Raw genomic sequence first — 18,557 nt, 5'->3', positions numbered from 1 at the left:
TCCCCTGAGGCTGAGAGAGAGGACTTGCCCAAGGTTGCCCAATGGGTTTCATGGCCATGCTGAGATTTGAATCCTGGTCTCCAGTGTTGTAGTCCAACCCTGAAACTACTACTAACTCTTACTAGATAAATCAGATGCACCTACACAAGGTTATGTTTTCAAGGTTTATATTACTGCCATTTGATTTGCTGTTACCGCCTCAATCCTCAAATAGGAAGATGCAGGATACAAACAAACAAACAAACAAACAAACAAACAAGCAAACTATTATTATTATTATTATTATTATTATTATTATTATTATTATTAGGCTTGTTGCTCTCTCCTGTGTTCTCCTTTTTTGTCCCTCCCTAACGTTTCTATACTGCCTACACATATGGGATGTGATCAATATTTAATATTATCACATTAAAACAGAAACAAATGGAAAAAGCCAAATACTCACTGCTACGGCTATTCGTCCCAGGACATGTTCTGGAATTTTTCTGTAGACGTCTAAAGAGCCCCCTTCAGAAACAAACACAATATTCTCTGTTAACGTCAAACAATGGTGGCTATCGTAATTTTTTGTGAGGTTTTCGGGCCGTGTGGCCATGTTCTGGAAGAGCTGAATCCTGACGTTTCACCAGCATCTGTGGCTTTGGCATCTTCAGAGAAACAGCAGGAACAAACTCTTTTACGTAGCCTGAAAGCCCCACAAAATACTATGGAGTCCGGTCGTGAAAGCCTTTGACTTCACACTGGCTATCATAACATTAGACATTTGCAGTGAGTTCTTGTTATCCACCCGAGTTTGGTTCTAGGACCCTCCAGTGGATACCAAAATCCATGGATGCTCATTATATACAATGGGGTAATAAAATGGTATCCCTTCTATAAAATGGCAAAATCAAGGTATGTACAATTTGTCTGTAAAGAGTGGGCTGAGTCTGCATTATGCAAAGAGAGAGGATTCAGTCTGCAATAAGCCAAGTGAGATTCCCAAAATCCTTGCTGGGACAAGGCATGGCATGGCAATGTACCATCAGAGAGGTATGTGCATTTGTCCCTCCATATTGGCTAGGGTTAGGGGCACAAGGCCCCCGTGAATATGGAAAAACCACAAATAACAAAAACAGCATGTTTTTACCCAAGAGGACGCCTCTCTAGGAATCTCTAGGTCCTCCAGAGCAACTCTGTGGTTAATGCCCGACAAATACTGACCATAGAAACTGCACTGGAGGAGCTACAAAGGCCTCGTATTCTCTCTAGGAATCTCTAGGTCTTTCAGTGTACCTTTTAGTTAAAGTTGACGAAAGAGTTGCACTGGAGGACCTAGATATTCCTAAAGAGAACATATTAATAAAATCTGTAAATAATCAAATCTGCAAATATCAAATCCGCAAATATGGAGGGCTGGGTGTACAATCCTAGCGCAGTGCAGCATCCTTTGAACCCTAGCAAGGGATAGAAAGGTACTCCAAGCCTCCATTTTGAGTCCCTTGCGCAGGAGCATCTGCTTCCCTTGGTTAAGGCATTTATAATTAAATGAATGCTGGGGTTAAATTGCAAAACAAAGCAGAGGCATAAGGCTCTTTATCCCGCGTTGGACTCCAAGTCTTTATCTTTTGCCATTCCCAACCAATTACTTGCTGAAAACACAGGCCAGTGGGTGAGCTAATAGGTTCCTTTCAAAGAAAGATCTGCGTTGGCGACTGAAACATTAAACGAGAGAACAGCTGTTTTGTCAGTAAAGACAGATTGTATGGAAGTGGCGAATATCAAACCACAGATAAACCAGGCTTTACTTCTGTTCTATTTAAATTTTCCATAAAAGTCAGTGCAACTCCATTCAGAAAGACATAACATACTTAACATCAAGCAATCGTAACTCTCGCCTGCCTGATGTGGCAATGCTTGGGAACGGTTATTATTTTTAAAAATACCTTCTTTAAAAATAAAAATCAGCATCTCGCACCATCTGTAGGAATCGCTTCGCGCATCTTTTGAATGTGGGCTGAACAAATGTTCAGATGGATTTTGCCAATTATATTTCTGTAAACAGTCAAGGCTTTGCAAGAATATATAACATGCTACTCACCGTCCATGAATTCAGTACAAAGGGAAATCCTGTTTTCTACAAAAAAAGCGCCATAAAATCCTATGATATAGGATGAATCACACTGTAAAAAGGAGGGGAAGAAAAGAGGCTGTTAATGCACTTCTACAGAAAAGAAGCAGACAAACAAAATTAAGATCTAAGTGCTGGAAAGACGTACCTTGTAAAGAATTTCTAACTCCGACATAATCTGCTTCTGGAGTTCCAATGTAATATCTAAAGGGATCACCTGAAAACAAGCAATGAAACGTTACCTCTTCAGAAACGGGCATTAACACATCTACTGTTGTATGTATAAACCTTTATTAATTACGAAACAACAAATCGGACCTTTAAAAAAACCAAATACAAACGCATGTACTAAGCATACGCATTAAACACAACACATATCATTCGATACCTACAAAAATAACTCACATAAAAACATTTCCTCACATCTTGTTCCCCATTCAAACCAGTCAAATCCTTACATCTTCCTATCTCCCCTTCCTTAACCTTAACCTGCCTCCTTATACCTCCTTGTATTTCCCCTAACTTTTTATTTCACCCAACTTTTCTACTTTTAATCATTAAGACCAAAGCCATGAAGAGTGTGCTTCAGACATGCTCCAGGTGGAGGGATGGGAGTCACCCACTATATCTCCCAAATAATGCAACTTTCTGTCTTACTACTACTTTACGACTGAATTGTAAAGTTAGGGTTGTCCATCTCATTGTATTTCCCATCACTGTGCATGGATGGATAAATGGATGTCGAGGAAAGCTCAGAAAGAAAATTATGATTTGAGATGGGGTCCTGGAGAAGAGTTATGCAGATACTGTGGACAGCCAAAAAGACAAACATATCAACCCTGAACTTCTCCTAGAAGAAGCCAAGATGACGAAATTGTGGCTGTCATATTTTGGCCACCTCCTGAAAAGATAGGACACAGTGGGAAAAGATTATGATATTTGGAAAGATGGAGGAGAGGAAGACTGTATACAGTCGGCCCTTCTTATACACGGATTTTTTATACACGGATTCCAGCATACACGGTTTGAAAATGTTCCAAAAAAGGATAAATTTACCTTGATGTTCCATTTTTTATTAGGGACACCATTTTCCTATGTCATTATACTTAATGGGACTTGAGCATACACGGATTTTGTTATACACGGGGGATCTTGGAACCAAACCCCAGCGTATAACAAGGATCCACTGTACCAGATTGATAGACTCAACCAAGGAGGCTATGGCCCTGAGTCTGTAGGAACCTGAGCAAGGAGGTTGAGGATAGGACCTCTTGGAGATGTTTCACCATGAGAAGAGGTTTCACCATGATTTAAAGGCATTTATAAACAAATAACGCAATCCATGCTTATGCTGCTGTTGATGAAAACACAAAAACACACACGCACACCAAAGGAGCCTCCATCCAAACCTACATTTTACAGTATTGATGTCTGTCTAAATGGGGAAAAAGGAGCATAACCAGTTTCCATCAAGAATTTGCTTTAGGGTTATTTATAAAAGCTCTCACTAAACTAAATTGTAACTGTAATAGAAAGGCTGCCAAGAAAACATTTAACACATTTCTCCAGATCAATAGTCATTTGCCAACAATATTCACTTACATTTTCCCCTCCTTGGGTGGAAAGCTTAAAACAAAGTAAACTGCTGGAACAGCGTACCAATTCTGACCATTAAAACGGCAACAAAATTTTAACCCTCTATCATATCTAAAAGAGATGGCTTTCCAGTGGTTAAACTCTGCTCGAAAGCACCGAAACAGCTTTGCCTGAATATTGACCGGACTTGAAGTCATGGATGGCAAATGTTGCATCAGCAAAGACATGAAATGAAGAAAGAAAGCCCCTGAGCTGCTGTGAATTACAGGTACATTGATTTCTAAAGAATAAAACAGACTTATTCCTGCTTTGCCAAAATGGCTGCCACAAAACGGTTGCGACTTGAGCTGTAGCTGCTTTGCAAGGCAACACATTCCCAAGCAAAGGATCTTCTCCATGACGGATGGCCATCACACAATCTGATGGAAAAAATCATTCTAAAATATTTGGGGAAGGGTTGAAATAACAGTTTTCTTGAATGTTGAGAAAGCCTGACAAGGAGAAGCCTAGCTGGGCAAAAGATTCACAATTTGGGATGAATTTTTTGCATGAAAAATGCATGTGGATTTTTGGGGGTTTTAATCAGGAAAGAGTTATCTCCTGCACAGATGTTGCAAAGTTAACTTTGCCCAGTGATTCCAGAAGTTTCCGAACAGCACTGCGCAGGCGCTGAAACCCATTTGTATGATTCAGAGAGACCACGAAGAAGAAACTTGTTTTCTGACCCAAAATAATAATCTGGAAGAAATGTGGCCACAATTCGGTTTGGGGGACATCCACCATATGTCTCAAGAAAACCTGAACTTAGCTTAAGATGGTCATGGCAACCATTTCATCAAGCTGATCTTTTATCACAATTGTATTTTTGAGATGGCAAGAAACTGGAGGGCATTCAGATTGTTGCTTTTCCCAAGCTGTGTGGATTTCTCCTCTCACTAACCTAGAGAATGTTGCTTTTTCTGATATGGAGTAATATGAAAAAATGCAGCACTTGGGAAAGTTACTCTTTCAGATTGCTACTCACAGAATCCCCCGGGACAAAAAAGGAGAACACAGGAGAGAGCAACAAGCCATCATCAGGAGTTGTGGAAGCTGCTGTCCAAAAAAGAAAACCTTTTCAAGCTCTGCTTCAACCAAGTCATTTCAACATGAAATTGTTGTTGCTGTTGTGTGGCTTCAAGTCATTTCCAATTTATGGTGACCCTAAGGCAACGAACCCATCATGGGGTTTTCTTGGGAAGATCTGTTCCGAGGTTTGCCATTGCTTTCCTTTGAGTATGTGACTTGCCCAAGTGGGTTTCATGGTCAAATCAAATCCTGGTCTCCAGAGTCATAGTCCATAGTTACTTCATCATGAAGTAAGTTCTTCCAAATTCATCACAAATTCCTAAAAGTGAACATTATGCATAGGGATCTTGAAGCACCTTTGAGACCAATTAAAAGAAAGAAGTTGATAGCATGAGCTTTCATAGACTTGAGTCTACTTCAGATATAAACATCTTTGGGATGGTGGAATTTGATGCACCTGAACAGAGTGACTCTGGGCACTGTGACATTATCAGATCTACATGAGTTGAAATTTCTTTAAATGCAAAAACCAGTAAGAGATGCTGAGTGCTGGGACTTGTGTTAGTATACAGGTCCCTAATATTTTATTGCATGATGTTTTTGAGAGTTACTGGGGAAGTGCAGAAGTAAAGAAGGGATGGGGGGTTTGCTAGGGGAAATGTCCAGATTTTGCATCCAAATCTGCTGGGTTGAAGTAGATTTTGTGTGCATTTCCCACCTTGAAATGGACAACCTGTGTGTCAGCTCTAAAACGCTTCTCCTCCCTTGGGGTAAGGAATAGTAGCCACCCAACAGCGAGCAAAGTGTCTGTCGGCACCAGCTTCAAGGCGAAAGGGTTAACCCTCCACGAAATACCTGAGCCCCCTTTTTCCACTCCTCTGCTACACCTCCAGGACAAATAAGGATGAGTTGTCAAGTTAAATACAAGCAGTCAAGTGACTGAATTATAATTTACTCGGTGCTCAATTTAAATTAGTGAGAGGCTATTAAAATATACAGTATAGCGATGGCAATTCATCACCAGCTGTCATGGATGACTTCATCTATTTGCCGGAATGGTGTGCGCGCCACTAAAGGGAACGAGAGCAAAATCACAGGTCAAATTAAGCTGCAATTCCATTTTAATTCACTTATTTAATCTGTGGCAACATAATTGTCTTTTACAGTATGTACAACTCAGAGGAAATTTGGGAGTATGATAGTCAGTATACAAATGATTAATCAAATGGACCATTTAAATGCTCGGTTAAGAGCAGAGGAAGCGCACGGTAGTTGCAGCATGGCAGGCAGCCATAGAGTACAACACAAGCAATGGACCGCTGTGTGCCTCCTTACAACAGAAAGTAAGGCAGAGAAGAAAGGCTTACAAGTCTGTGAACATGGGCTGATAGTAAGGGCTACTAGGAAACAACTGAGGAAGTTGCCCACAAGGCAATATTTTGGTTTACTTCCAGTCTTGCATTCTGAGTTCTTGCATTCTAACACTTCTTTTCTTTCTTTTAAAACTATGGTCTATGGCCCAGTGATGATCCACAAGCTGCTGGCTACCGATCCTCAGTGCATTTCCAAAAAGAAAGGAACAGTTGGCGCCAGTGGGCACAAATATGGTGATTAATATGGTTTCAAAACTGAGTTGAAGACTATATTGTTCAGGGAAGCATTTCCAGGCACTGTGTGACTGTTTATCCGATTGTTATCTGATATTTTATTTTATTTGATCTCTGATGTTCTCAATCTGTTGCCTCCATATTTTATCTAATCCTATCTTCTATTACTATCTATTGTTTTGTATGTATTTTGTAGAATGTACACAATTGGCAGGATTCATTTTTATCGATTTTATTGTCTGTATGTACAGTGCTGTGTAAATCTACAGTGCTATATAAATATAACAACAACAACAACAACCATTTTAATGCATAATCCATCTTGGGAAAATAGAGCTTATTCAGCTGAACTTCTGAGGGGGATGCTGGGGGCAGTGGCAGATTCATGGTTGTACTGGATCTCCCAAATCATATATAGCTTCCACACTGGAAACCATGAAGCTCTATGAGGAACAATATAGGAAGCAGGGGATGTTTAGCTTGGAGATGAGATGGTTCAGAGGTGATATGATGGCCCTGTTTAAATATTTGAAGGGATGTCATATTGGGGAGCTTGTTTTCTGCTGCTCCAGAGAATAGGACCCAATGGAGCAATGGATGCAAGCTCCAGGAAAAGAGATTCCACCTCAACATTAGGAGGAACTTTGTGACAGTAAGGGCTGTTTGACAGTGGAATATATTCCCTTGGAGTCACCTTCTTTGGAGGTCTTTAAACAGAGGATGGATGGCCATCTGTTGGGGATGCTTTGACTGAGAGTTCCTGCATGGCAGAATGGGGTTGGACTGGATGGTCCTTCGGGTCTCTTCCAACTCTATAATTCTATCTTTCCTGGTGCAGGAAGAATCATGCCTTAGGAAATACAGAGGGTCAGTTCCCCGTTATTGGATAAAAGAAAGTAATTTTTTTTGCATATTTCCCCCCTCAACTATAAAGGTATATATCCCACAAGACTGACTCTAATAGAAGGCAGGTTTAAGAAGAAACCCTCTTTTTGTCCTGGTTCACCAAACACCTGCAAAGGCTGTCTGGGAAGGAACCTCCGACTGATAATGGAGGCAACTCATTGCAAGCAAATGGAAAGCATCCTTGCCTGGGAGAGTCCCTAAAGAGAAAGGCCTTGGTCAAGCAGTCTGAGTCAAAGGAGGCAACAGAAATCAAGGTCAACATGGCCCATGGGTCAAGGAAGCCAGGAAGTCCAAAAGAGGAAATGCAGGAGTCAGTGAACAGGAGCCAAGAAACAATGAACTGCTTCCAGCAACTTCTTAAGCAAACTCAGCTCTTAAAAAGCCTAGCAGCAGCTGGTTCTAATCAGAGCTTACTTGCTTGCTGCTTGCCCTGCAGCCTGGCTGAGCATCTTAGCTCTATCTTTGGCTGGATGCTTTTGTTTGTTCCTCCTCCAAGATGGAGGCCTTAAGACCCCAGCTTTGTTTTCTGTTTCATCAGCTGCAGCTGAGTCTTGCCTTTGTCCTGCTGCAGAGGCTGCAATTCCACAGGTTGAGCAGGCTGAAGATCTTCAGCAAAGAAGGGGAGCTGCCTGCAATGCAACACTGGAAGACTTGCCTGGGTCCCTTCCTCAACCTTCTCATCAGACTTTTCCTCCAGGTCCCAGTCCTGCAGCTCTTGACCCATGACACTCTTTCCCTCCCAAGCAAGCAGCAAAAAGGGAACACTTTTGTAGGGAAATGGGAAAGGAAGACCCATTTTAAGAAGGAAGCTGAGAAAAGGACATGCCGCAGCAACACTGATGTCTTTACAAGGTGGCCCAACACAAACACCCTCCTCTTATTTCATTAAAGCATCTTCAGATGGGTTTCTGGGGGTGGGGGGCTACGTTCTCACAAAGTGGCATATAGTCAAGGGAAAAGCAAGAAACAAAAGCAAAAATTCAGCACATTAAAAACTACAGTGGGGCCTTGTTATCCGTTTGGTTCCAGGACACCCCCCCCCCCCCCGATAACAAAATCCGTGGATGCTCAAGTCCTATTAAATATAATGGAAAAGGGAAATGGTGTCTCTAATATAAAATGGAAAACCAAGATTTGCTATTTGGAATGTCTACTTTTTAAAAAATATATTTTTCAAGCTGTGCCTGAATCTGTGGATAAAAAAACTCCGTGGATAAGGAGGTCTGACTGTATAGAGATACTGAGAAACTGCTCTTGGATACAAAAGCTATATACAATCTTCAACTAAATTGAATTAGAAGGTCTTCCACACTCAGCTGAAGAGACAACCACAGAAAGGAAAAAAAGACACAGAAAGGGAGTCCCACCAGTTTCAATCGTTGTGATTTTCCTAATGGACGTTAAACCACAGTCGCCAGTTACAAGTGACACATATTTTCCCCATCAATGCAGATTTCTTTCAGGATGACAGGGCATGTATGACAAAGCTTCACTGCTATATGAACGATAATCTCTGTATAGTTTTTGTTCTGTGGCCTTGAAATTTAGAGCTTTGCTATAGCGCTGGTTTTCATGCAACAAAACAAACTGAGACCAACAAAGAAAAAGGGTTGAGGGTGAAGTGGAATTGTAAAAGTAGGTTTGTGTGGGTAAAACATACCTTAACAGCTAATATTTTCCCACTGGGGACGTGGTTGGCTCTGCGTTCGGAAAAAAGAAAGGAAAAGAAATCAGCAAATGATAGTCTCCCTTGAGTCTCCCTTGTCCAAAATGCTTGGGACCAGAAGTGTTTTGGATTTCGGAGTGTTTCAGATTTTGCAGTAGGTACATATACATAATGAGATATCTCTGAGATGGGAGCCTAATCTAAACGTGAAATTCCTTTTTAAATCTGTTTATTTAATTAATTATTATGCTGCCTTTCTCCCAGAAAAGGACCAAAGGCAGCTCACATTTTATGTTGCATATACACCAAATACAAGTAGCTTGAAGGTAATGTCATACATATACACAGTATTTTTAATAATGTTGTGCTTGGAACAAAATACCAAGTATAAAGTACAGTGAACTATCAGAACACAGAGGTGTCACTGTCTCAGCCACCTGGACCATTTTGGATTTTGGAATATTTCGGATAAAGGAGACTCAGCCTGTACAAAGAAATGTCATTATTATGAGGCAGAGTTCAAAACAAATAATTCTAGATAGGTCTTAAGAGCAAATAAATCTTGCAAAACTAATGATTTACCAAATACAGTTGACCTAATATGTCACAAAGCCAGCTAAGAGACCATTCTCCCATTTTTTGCTGTCTGCCCAGGATGGCAAAAACAAGGAGGACATCAAGGACCTGGTTCACCACAACACACAAGAAATGTGCAGGACCTGAAGAATGAGGTGCACACCTCCCAAAATAGGAAAAGCATCCCAATCACAAAAGCTGACCTACTGCATTCTGAGTAGTTTTTTGCCTAAATTATTCAGCCCTTGTGTCTGTGTCCATACATTTCTCCCTTCGTTTTATATATGTCATTTGACATACCCATACAGCTAAAGGCAATCTCCCATTCAGAATGGGCCCTTTATGTTTGCATCACTTTAATTCACAAAGGAGTCTCCCTTTAAAACTGTGCACAAGAGACCGACTTTCTTCTTTGCAAATACAGTCACAGATCGCACCAGCACTGTTTTAGCTAAATCCTAAATACATCTGAATTTTTAAAAAAGCATTTAGAAACAGCATCAGCTCCCGCAAAGTGAGATCCGAGAGACCCATCGCAGGAGTCACAATCAATAAACCAGAGGGAGAGTAAAGTGAGCCATGAAGTAACTATGGACGAACCAACAGTGGCAAAACATTTTGACTTTCCGATCGGCCGAAAGGATAAGAAAACAAGAGCCACGATAGCATGCTTAGCGTCTGTTAGTTTAATATGTACCGCGCCGGTCAGTTCGGCAACTTAATTAGCTTGTCAAGAAAACCGATCCTTTCCCCCCCTTCTTCCAGAAAAAAAGAGGGAGAGGAGGGGGAATCTCTTGTTTCCGAGCGAATTAGAAGGAAAGACTTGATGATTTAATTATGATGCACGCCAATTCATCCGTGGAAGTTTGGGTTCAATTTCCAACAAAGAGCAAGTACCTGGTTTGGTTTACAGAGCACTGAGAGTCACAATTTAACATTTAATTATCGCTGAGAAAGAGATCCCAAAAACAGATACTGGGCATCCTTTGGCTCCTGCTGCTGCCATGCTACCTGGAAGAAAGGGCATTTGTTTACCACTGACTGCCATGCCATCGCAATTGCCTTGACCTCCTCCGCCGCATTAGCGGCAAAGTGATTAATGGAGTCTAAATGGGAGCTTCAGTTACACCAAAAGAAAACCGGACACCTTGGCAGCCTTTTAATTAACGGCTAACGCTTCAAATTAGGCTGTAGCGACCGCAGTAATTACCCGTCCCAAGGAGTTTGCGGGGAAACATTTTCGGCCTCGGCACGAAGGAGAGCGACAAGCCGACACCGGCCATTTCCATTATAGGAATGCCACCTTGATCCAATTACTGAACCCAACATGGATGGAGCTTCTCTTCCTACGTACGTTGTATGTTTCAATGCATATGCTCTCTTTGCAAAACTGATGCTCTGAGGAAAAGTTCGGAAGGCTTATGAAGCGAGAAATTTGCTGGAGTGAATAATCTTGACTTTTATTTGCTGTGATTACGTGGCAAAAGATCTATCCCTAAAAGCCTAACAAAGTCTTAAAACCCTTGAGAAGCACAAGGATAAGAATCACTGATCGACCGCACTCCAGTCTAATTCTGTCTTTTAATCTGGCAAATCAAGATTGCATCTGCACTGCAGCAATAATGCAGTTTGGCACCACTTGAACTGCCATGGCTCAGGACTATAGGATTCTAGGATTTGTAGTTTTGTGAGATGTTCATGTTAAAACGCTTTTGATGTTGTTATGCAGAGCATGAGGCAACATGTCAACATATGGCACCAGATTTTCCACCTTCATGACTGTAGTCAGTAGCTTGTGAGCTGGAGAAACACCTGTGGCTTTCTCAATGAGCAAAGAGAGACTGTAATCTTCTCTCAGATGAGGCTTTTATTCATAGAAGAAGTTCCACTGTGTACAACACTATATACATCGACACCATCCACACCAGTGACAACCCATCTGAGGCACACACTGTCCCACTCTCCCTCAGTGACAGTTGGGAACGACAGTTGACCGTTGCATCAACATTCCAATGATGCGCCATTTGAATGCTGACACCTATAACTGCCACTAGAGCTGGAAATACCTTCCACCACAGCTCCCCCTAGTGGCCACATCACTGTCATTTCCTCAGACCCGTTTTCCATGGTCCTGACAGTTTACTCTTCCCTGTCAGAGCACTCTGGTGTCCCACAAAACTACAAATCCCAGGATTCCATAGCATTGAGGCATGGCAATTAAAGCAATGCCAAACAGGATTAATTCTGCAGTGTGGCAGCAGCCCAAACTAAGACATAGTTTTTTGTGGGTTTTTCGGGGGGCTCTGTGGCCATGTCCGAGAAGATTTTCTTCCCAACGTTTTGCCAGCATTCTCTGAAGATGCCAAAGCCACAGATGCTGGCGAAACGTCAGGAAGAAACTCTTCTAGAACATGGCCACAGAGCCCCCCCAAAACCCACAAAAAACTATGGATGTTGGCCATGAAAGCCTTTGACTTCACATTAAATTAAAACATTTTGACCAGCTCAAAGGATGCTAAAGTTCCTGTAGGTAGAACAATGGCGGTCACCACAAAGCCTTCCGGATGCTGCTGAACTGCAACACTCAGCAGCCTTATTTATTTAGAACATTTATACCCCTGCCCATAAGGAGCATTGTTTATTTAGAGCATTAGCCAATGGAGCCAAGAGTGAGAAGGAACGCTAGGAGTTGCAGTCCAACTACATCTGGAGCGATGCAGGATTCCCATGCCTGCTGAGGAATAACGCCCATCAATATAAATAAACCATCTTCCCTTCGTCACATCTATGAATCCTTGTCAGTCATATTTACTCCCATCATACGCATCCAAACAGTTGAAGAATGGCAAATATGGGCAGCTTTCATATTCCAGGCATCATTTAAGTGGTCATTTTAATCTGCCGGGAGATTATGTATGATTTCCCACCTAGTTTGCTTCCTTAATCTAAGTAGACTACCTGAAAGTACTATTCTGACACCGGCCCACCAGGAAGACAAAAAACCAAGACGTTTTTCGTTTTGCCAAATGCTACCTTCTTGGTGTCCAACTATTCCTGAGCCGTCCACATCCGTTTACAAAGCACGGCGTTTAAAGCAGAACTGGCATAATTGTGTCAAATATTTTATTAACCTTGACTATTAACCATATCCCCAGACGTTTGAAACCCTGAAGGGAGCAACGTGGGCCAAGTCCATTTTGCATAACTGTGAGCTTCTCCTGCTTGGAAAATGCAAGCGCTTCCCTGCAGGGCGTTCGGAGGAGGCAGCGTGCCCAGACCCAGCAAGGCAGCTATTTGGGGCACGGAGAGACAGGCTGTGTCATCTCAGCCATATATATATATATATACACACACACACACACAACGCAAACCCACTTCAGCAAAACCTCACACATCTTTCCTGAGGAAAAGAGTTTCACACACAGACTTACACAAAATCAACAGTTGTTGAGGGAACAGGGAATAGGAAAGGAGAGGAATCAGATCCCACTACAGTCAGCCCTCCATTTTAGCCAATTTGACTTTAGTGGATTTGATTATTCACAGAGTTGATTAGTATGTTCTCTCCACGATTCTCTAGGTCCTCCAGTGCAACTCTATGGTCAACTTCCACTGGAAGGAGGGCCTAGAGATTCCTAGCGAGGTTTTTTCATTTGCCTTTCCCCACTGTCAGAGGGGTCCTGCACCCCTAACCCCAGCGCATATGGACAGCCCACTGCAGTTAACCATCTGAAGGAGTATATCTTCCAATGTAGAGAGATCTTGTAGCACCTTTGAGACTAACTGTAAGAAAGAAGTTGGCAGCATGAGCTTTCCTAGACTTCAGTCTACTTCCTCAGATGCTTTTGGTGGAGTGGAAGCCAGAGACATATCTTCCAATATGAGGCCATCCAAGTACTCAGATCTTTTGGTCCCATCACCTTTCCAGGTACAATGGATGGGAACAAGGCAAAGGACCTTCTTGGTGGCTGCTCTGTCCTGCGGTCAGTATAGGATCTCTTTTCTGTTCCAACAGACAGGCTTTTAGATACTGACCGTTAGCTCTTTCAATGATTAACAGTGTTGCTGATCTTAAGAGTCTTCATGTTTTCTATGGATGTGTTGATTTCTATAGATAATTTAATTGCATTTTAAATTGCATTTAAATTGTTTATGATGGTGTGTTTTCAGTTTTGTATGCCACCTTGAGTCCCAGAAATGAGGGCAAAAAAGCAGGATACACAAAAATAAATAGAGGAGGAGGAGGAAAAGAAGTATCTCTACTCCTGTTGTATTATTCTGCAAATCGTGCACTCAAGACACATGAAATGTTGACAGCTTCAATGAAGAGAAGAGCTAAGCGGCCTCCAACTGCCTCATCCAAAGTTTTCAAAATTTTCCAAATTTAAAAATTCAGTAGGGATTGCATTGAAGGATTTGTCCCTTTCAACTGCTAGGTAATGTACAGCAAACATGACCGGTCCCCAACATCAGATATCCTGAGTAGTACTGAAGTAGGCAATGAATGCATCTTGCACCACTTTTGCTCAAAGCATAGGGCTCTCAGTTACCAGTTTCTGCCTCTTGTCCGATACTCAATTGCTCCCCCTTTAATCCCTTTTTGTTATGAGACAGAAAGGGGACTGATGCAATTTTCTGGAGCATATATAGAACCAAATGTTGGCAGCCATGCCAAGGGCTCCCCAAGATGGAAGAAAGCTAGTTGCTCAGAAAACCTTTTGGAAGCAAGGATGTGTCTAATCATCTCCATCGTTCTGTCTTGGATGCTACACTATGCAAGGCAGCTGTTGACTTGGCTCTATAATATATTACTCCGCAACAGCCCTCAGTGCTGAGAACGGCCTGAATCAAACTAATATGGAGCACTGAAATAAGCATGAGGCAAAAAACAACAATCGCTCATCCCAAGCTCATCCGTGGCAAGTTTAGAGATGCTGAACATTACGCATTGTGCAAGGACATGATGGTCACCAGCTGCAGACAAGCAGCAAACCAAACGCCGAACTGGTTCCAGGCCCTTTTTTCGTGCGCACTAGATTTAGCACTCTGCTCTACGCTAATGGCCAGAGTTTCAGGGTTTTAATGACGATATTTTCCACGTACTGAGAGCCATCTAAAAAGGGAAGAGATTCAGATGGCTTCCAGGAAATTAGCACTTTGACAGTTGTTGCTCTCCGTAATCGGCAAACCCATTAGCTTGACTTGCTGGCTGTTAAAAAGAGAGGAAATTCAGGAGTGAGCGGCGCTAGTAAAGAGCAGCCCTTATTGGGACTTCAGCTCATTCGAAGCAACCATCTCAGCCAACTTTCCTTCTGTCCAAAATCCCACCGCAGATGCTGGAACGATGACTGCAAAATGGCTCATTATTAACTCAAAGGGACCCTCCGGCGCACAGACTGGTTGCCTCTAAAAGGGAATGTCAAGATTAGCTACACATGGAAGAGAACTGACAGAGCTGCGTCTCCCGTTTTAGGATGCTGTGGAAGGAGCACATTTTTAAATGGACCTATGCTGGCTTTGTGCCCTAATAAATCATTTCATTTTCAAATGGACCTGTACTTTTTTTTTTTTTAAAAAAGGAAGATTTCCTAGAAATAGAAAATGCCAAAACAAGAAGAAAAGTGAACTAGAAAGTTTCTCTTTCTCTCCGTGATGCCTATTTTCTACTAGCTTTGTTGTTGTTGTTGCATGCATCTTCTCTAACTCAAGTTTGAAATTGCATTTTGCAGTGGCAGTGGCTATCGAGAAAGCAACAATGCTGTCTGTGCGCCTCTCATATTTTCCCAACATTTCTTCATTATTTTTCTTATAAGATATATATATATATATATATATATATATATATATATATATATATATGACTGAGAAGTCTGACCAACTGCTCAATGCCTCTTTGAAGGCAGAAGCCAGTCTTGCCTAAAAGCAACAATCTTTTGCAGAGATCAGAATGGAAGATCAGGTCTAGTTCTCTGGGGAATATGCAAAGCAACAGACTGAACAAGGATGGAAGTAACTCTACTTTTGAAGATGGAAGTAACTCTACTTCTTCTTATCGGCAAGACAGTCCAATCAGGGAACTAAAAACCAATCCTTTTGACCGTTGTTTTCAACCCAACTCCAACTTTGCAATGGGCAACATTTGATCAGCAATGCTTATCCTTTCCAGAGTAAGATCAATGCCCCAACAATCTGGGACTGATTGTTGACAAACGCCTAGTTGCCTCTGCTCTGGTTACTGTTAATAATGGTTAATTATTTAATTTATTGATGGTTGTTTTAATAATTGATAATTTTAATTGTAATTTATTATTATTAATGGAAAGGTTAGGGAGGGGTAGGGTTATAATGTTTTATATGATAATGCATTGATATTGTATTCATTGTAAGCCGCTTCAATCATTCGGAGGAGTAGGATATACATAATAATTTATTTATATCTCACTCCTCCGAATGATCGAAGCGGCTTACAATAAATACAATATCAATACAATATCGTATAATATTAGGATCCTAGCCCCCTGATCTGCTGTAAACAACTATAAGAACTCACTCCATTCTGAGCAAGTTTACTAGAATTTAGATGTTGATATGGATATTTTATAGGATTGATATAATGTTGTGATTTTATGGACTTTATTTTATATAAATTGTAATTTTTAACTGAACTGTAATTTTAAATTTACTGATATAATCCTGCCTCGATCTGTAGGGAGGCGTGAAATATAAATAAAAACTATTTATCATCATCATCATCATCATCATCATCATCATCATCATCCCACTTAAGGCAGCAAAGCATCCAAGATGGAATCTCCCAACATTGTCTTCTGTCACCAAAATACTTGACTTATTTTTAATGAAAGACATAGCTGTGTTAGTCTGTAAAATCAATATACAAAGGGATTTGTAACACCTTTGAGACTAACTGAAAGAAAGAAGCTGGTAGCATGAACTTTCATAGACTTGAGCCTAAAATGCATCTGAAGAAATAGACTTAAGTCTACAAAAGCTCATGATACCAGCTCCATTCGTTCAGTTCGTCTCAAAGGTGCCACAAAGATCCTTTTGCAGACTAATTTTAATCAAGACCAACTTAACTTTTGGCTGAATCTTCAGGAGGATGAGCGCACAGGGCACAAAAACAAGTTTAATTTAAGAATCAGCCCGTTTCTAATTAAACTGCCATAGGCAGCTGGTTGGATAAGTTTTAATCAGTTTCAGTCACCTATTGATTGGGAGACCGAAGCTTAAAAAATTAAAAGTACAAGTAAAAGATGATTGGGGAATTGCTCCATGGCGGAACAACAGGGCTGCCCTCGGTAAATAACTCCTCTTTTAACCATCAGCTAAATGAACACTTCAATACCGCAGCACAAAGTCTTCTGCAAAATTACTTTAACTAACAAGCAGAAATTTATCAGCTTCAGCCAAAATCAATGCTGAAATCAATTTGAACACTGGTTGTGTCTAAAGGGGCTCATTGGCAATTTAGGGAAATTACACCATGTAAATGTCTGTGCTTTAATTGAACAGTTTCATCAACTAGGCTGTGATTGCTGTCCATTCATTTATTTACTTTCGTCGCGGCACCAGTTCAGCAGAAGGAACATTTTTTTGCGCGCGCCAAGGCTGGGAGGACGCACTCCATCTTCATTTTCGGCACTTTTGTGCATAACCAGATTTTATGAGCCAGGCAGGCGAACGGCTGGGGGTCAATGGAAACAAGTGGACCGCAATCACCGGTCAGTCTTGGTTAACCTGTAACAAGTTGTCCATAGGAATTTTTGGTGAAGGTAACAGCCTAGCTATAGTTAAAAACAATGGTTAGAGCAGTGGAGAAAGTAAAGGCAGACAAGGGAGGCAGAAGCCACAATGCTCTGCGGGAGGAAAGCGGGTTGATGGTTCAATATGCGAAGCAGAAGGTCTACTTTTGCACTTGATGTTTTATGCCAGGTTAGCAATGTATGAGCTGCCCTGCTTTATCACACAAAAGGACGCCATGAAAGGTCAGTGCTCCACTACGCAGATTAAGAAAAGTGGCCATCTCCACATCTTGTGGTGTCGGTGTTTATAGCTGGCCCTCTCTATCCTGGAGTCAACCATCCATGGCTTGAACATTTTCAAAAATAATACAAGTTCCAAAAGCAAACCTTGTTTTTGCCATTTTTTAAATAAGGGGCACGGAGATCTCTTAATACAGTCCATCCTCCCCATACGCGGGTGGTCAGTTCCGGACCCCCCCCCCACCGAGTATGGGGAAAAGAGTGTATGCTCAAGAAAATAATGGGGTGCATGTTCACGGTGGCGCACGGTGCGAGTACGCACCCCATTATTTCTGCCGGGGCTTGCCTTCCACGTAAGCTCAAAGCCAACTGTATGTGTATTTTATGCAGCTTAATATGTGTATTTTATGTAATAATTGTGTTTTAACTACGTTGTAACCTGCCTCAAGCTGTGAGGAGAAGCAGGTTCTTATTCTTATTCTTAAATGATGGTAAGAGCTATTTGATAGTGGAAGACACTATCTTGGAGAGTGGTGGAGTCTCCTCTTTCAGAGGTTGCTTTTAAGCAGAGGCCAGAGGGCCATCTGTCAATGGGATTGTGAGCTTGGATTGTGAGTTCCTGCATGGCAGAATGGGGTTGGACTGGATGAGGGCCCTTCTTGGGGTCTCTTCTAACTCCATGATTCTATGATAGTATTTCCCAGGATATTGAGTAATCTTCCAATCATTGATTCAGTCTTCCTGCATGGCAGAATGAGGTTGGATTGGATGGCCCTTCTATCTCTAGGATATTATGAAACTATGATAGGATTTCCCAATATAATGATTTACCTTCAAACCATTGATTGGTTGAGTCTTCCTGAATGGTAGAATGGAGTTGGATTGGATGACCCTTGGGGTCTCTTCCAATATTACTATTCTATGACTGAAACAGAGCTGTCATTTGCAAGCACTCCTCTCTTGTGAGTTTCCAGAGGTGTCTCTCCGGCTACAGCTGGAAATGGCAAATGGGATAGTGATCCGCT

At 41.5% G+C, this 18,557-nt stretch overlaps 1 protein-coding gene across 3 annotated transcripts in view; it reads right to left on the bottom strand.

Moving 5' to 3' along the window:
* The window catches only part of LOC149307497 (dual specificity mitogen-activated protein kinase kinase 5), a 127,096-nt gene that overhangs the window by 75,506 nt on the left and 33,033 nt on the right, over nucleotides 1-18,557 (bottom strand). For all 3 annotated transcript variants that reach the window (XM_089539298.1, XM_089539297.1, XM_089539296.1), the window contains exons 9-12: nucleotides 8,948-8,987; nucleotides 2,259-2,327; nucleotides 2,081-2,162; nucleotides 446-507 (exon numbers count right to left, since the gene is read on the bottom strand). In XM_089539298.1, the coding sequence (XP_089395424.1) occupies nucleotides 446-507; nucleotides 2,081-2,162; nucleotides 2,259-2,327; nucleotides 8,948-8,987 (253 nt within the window). The remainder of the gene's footprint in view (nucleotides 1-445; nucleotides 508-2,080; nucleotides 2,163-2,258; nucleotides 2,328-8,947; nucleotides 8,988-18,557) is intronic.

The sequence above is a fragment of the Sceloporus occidentalis genome, unplaced genomic scaffold (assembly GCF_023333645.1).
Source record: "Sceloporus occidentalis isolate IW3139 unplaced genomic scaffold, rSceOcc1.0.p SCAF_9, whole genome shotgun sequence".
Lineage (NCBI taxonomy): Eukaryota > Metazoa > Chordata > Lepidosauria > Squamata > Phrynosomatidae > Sceloporus > Sceloporus occidentalis.
This window is presented reverse-complemented; position numbering and strand designations above follow the sequence as displayed.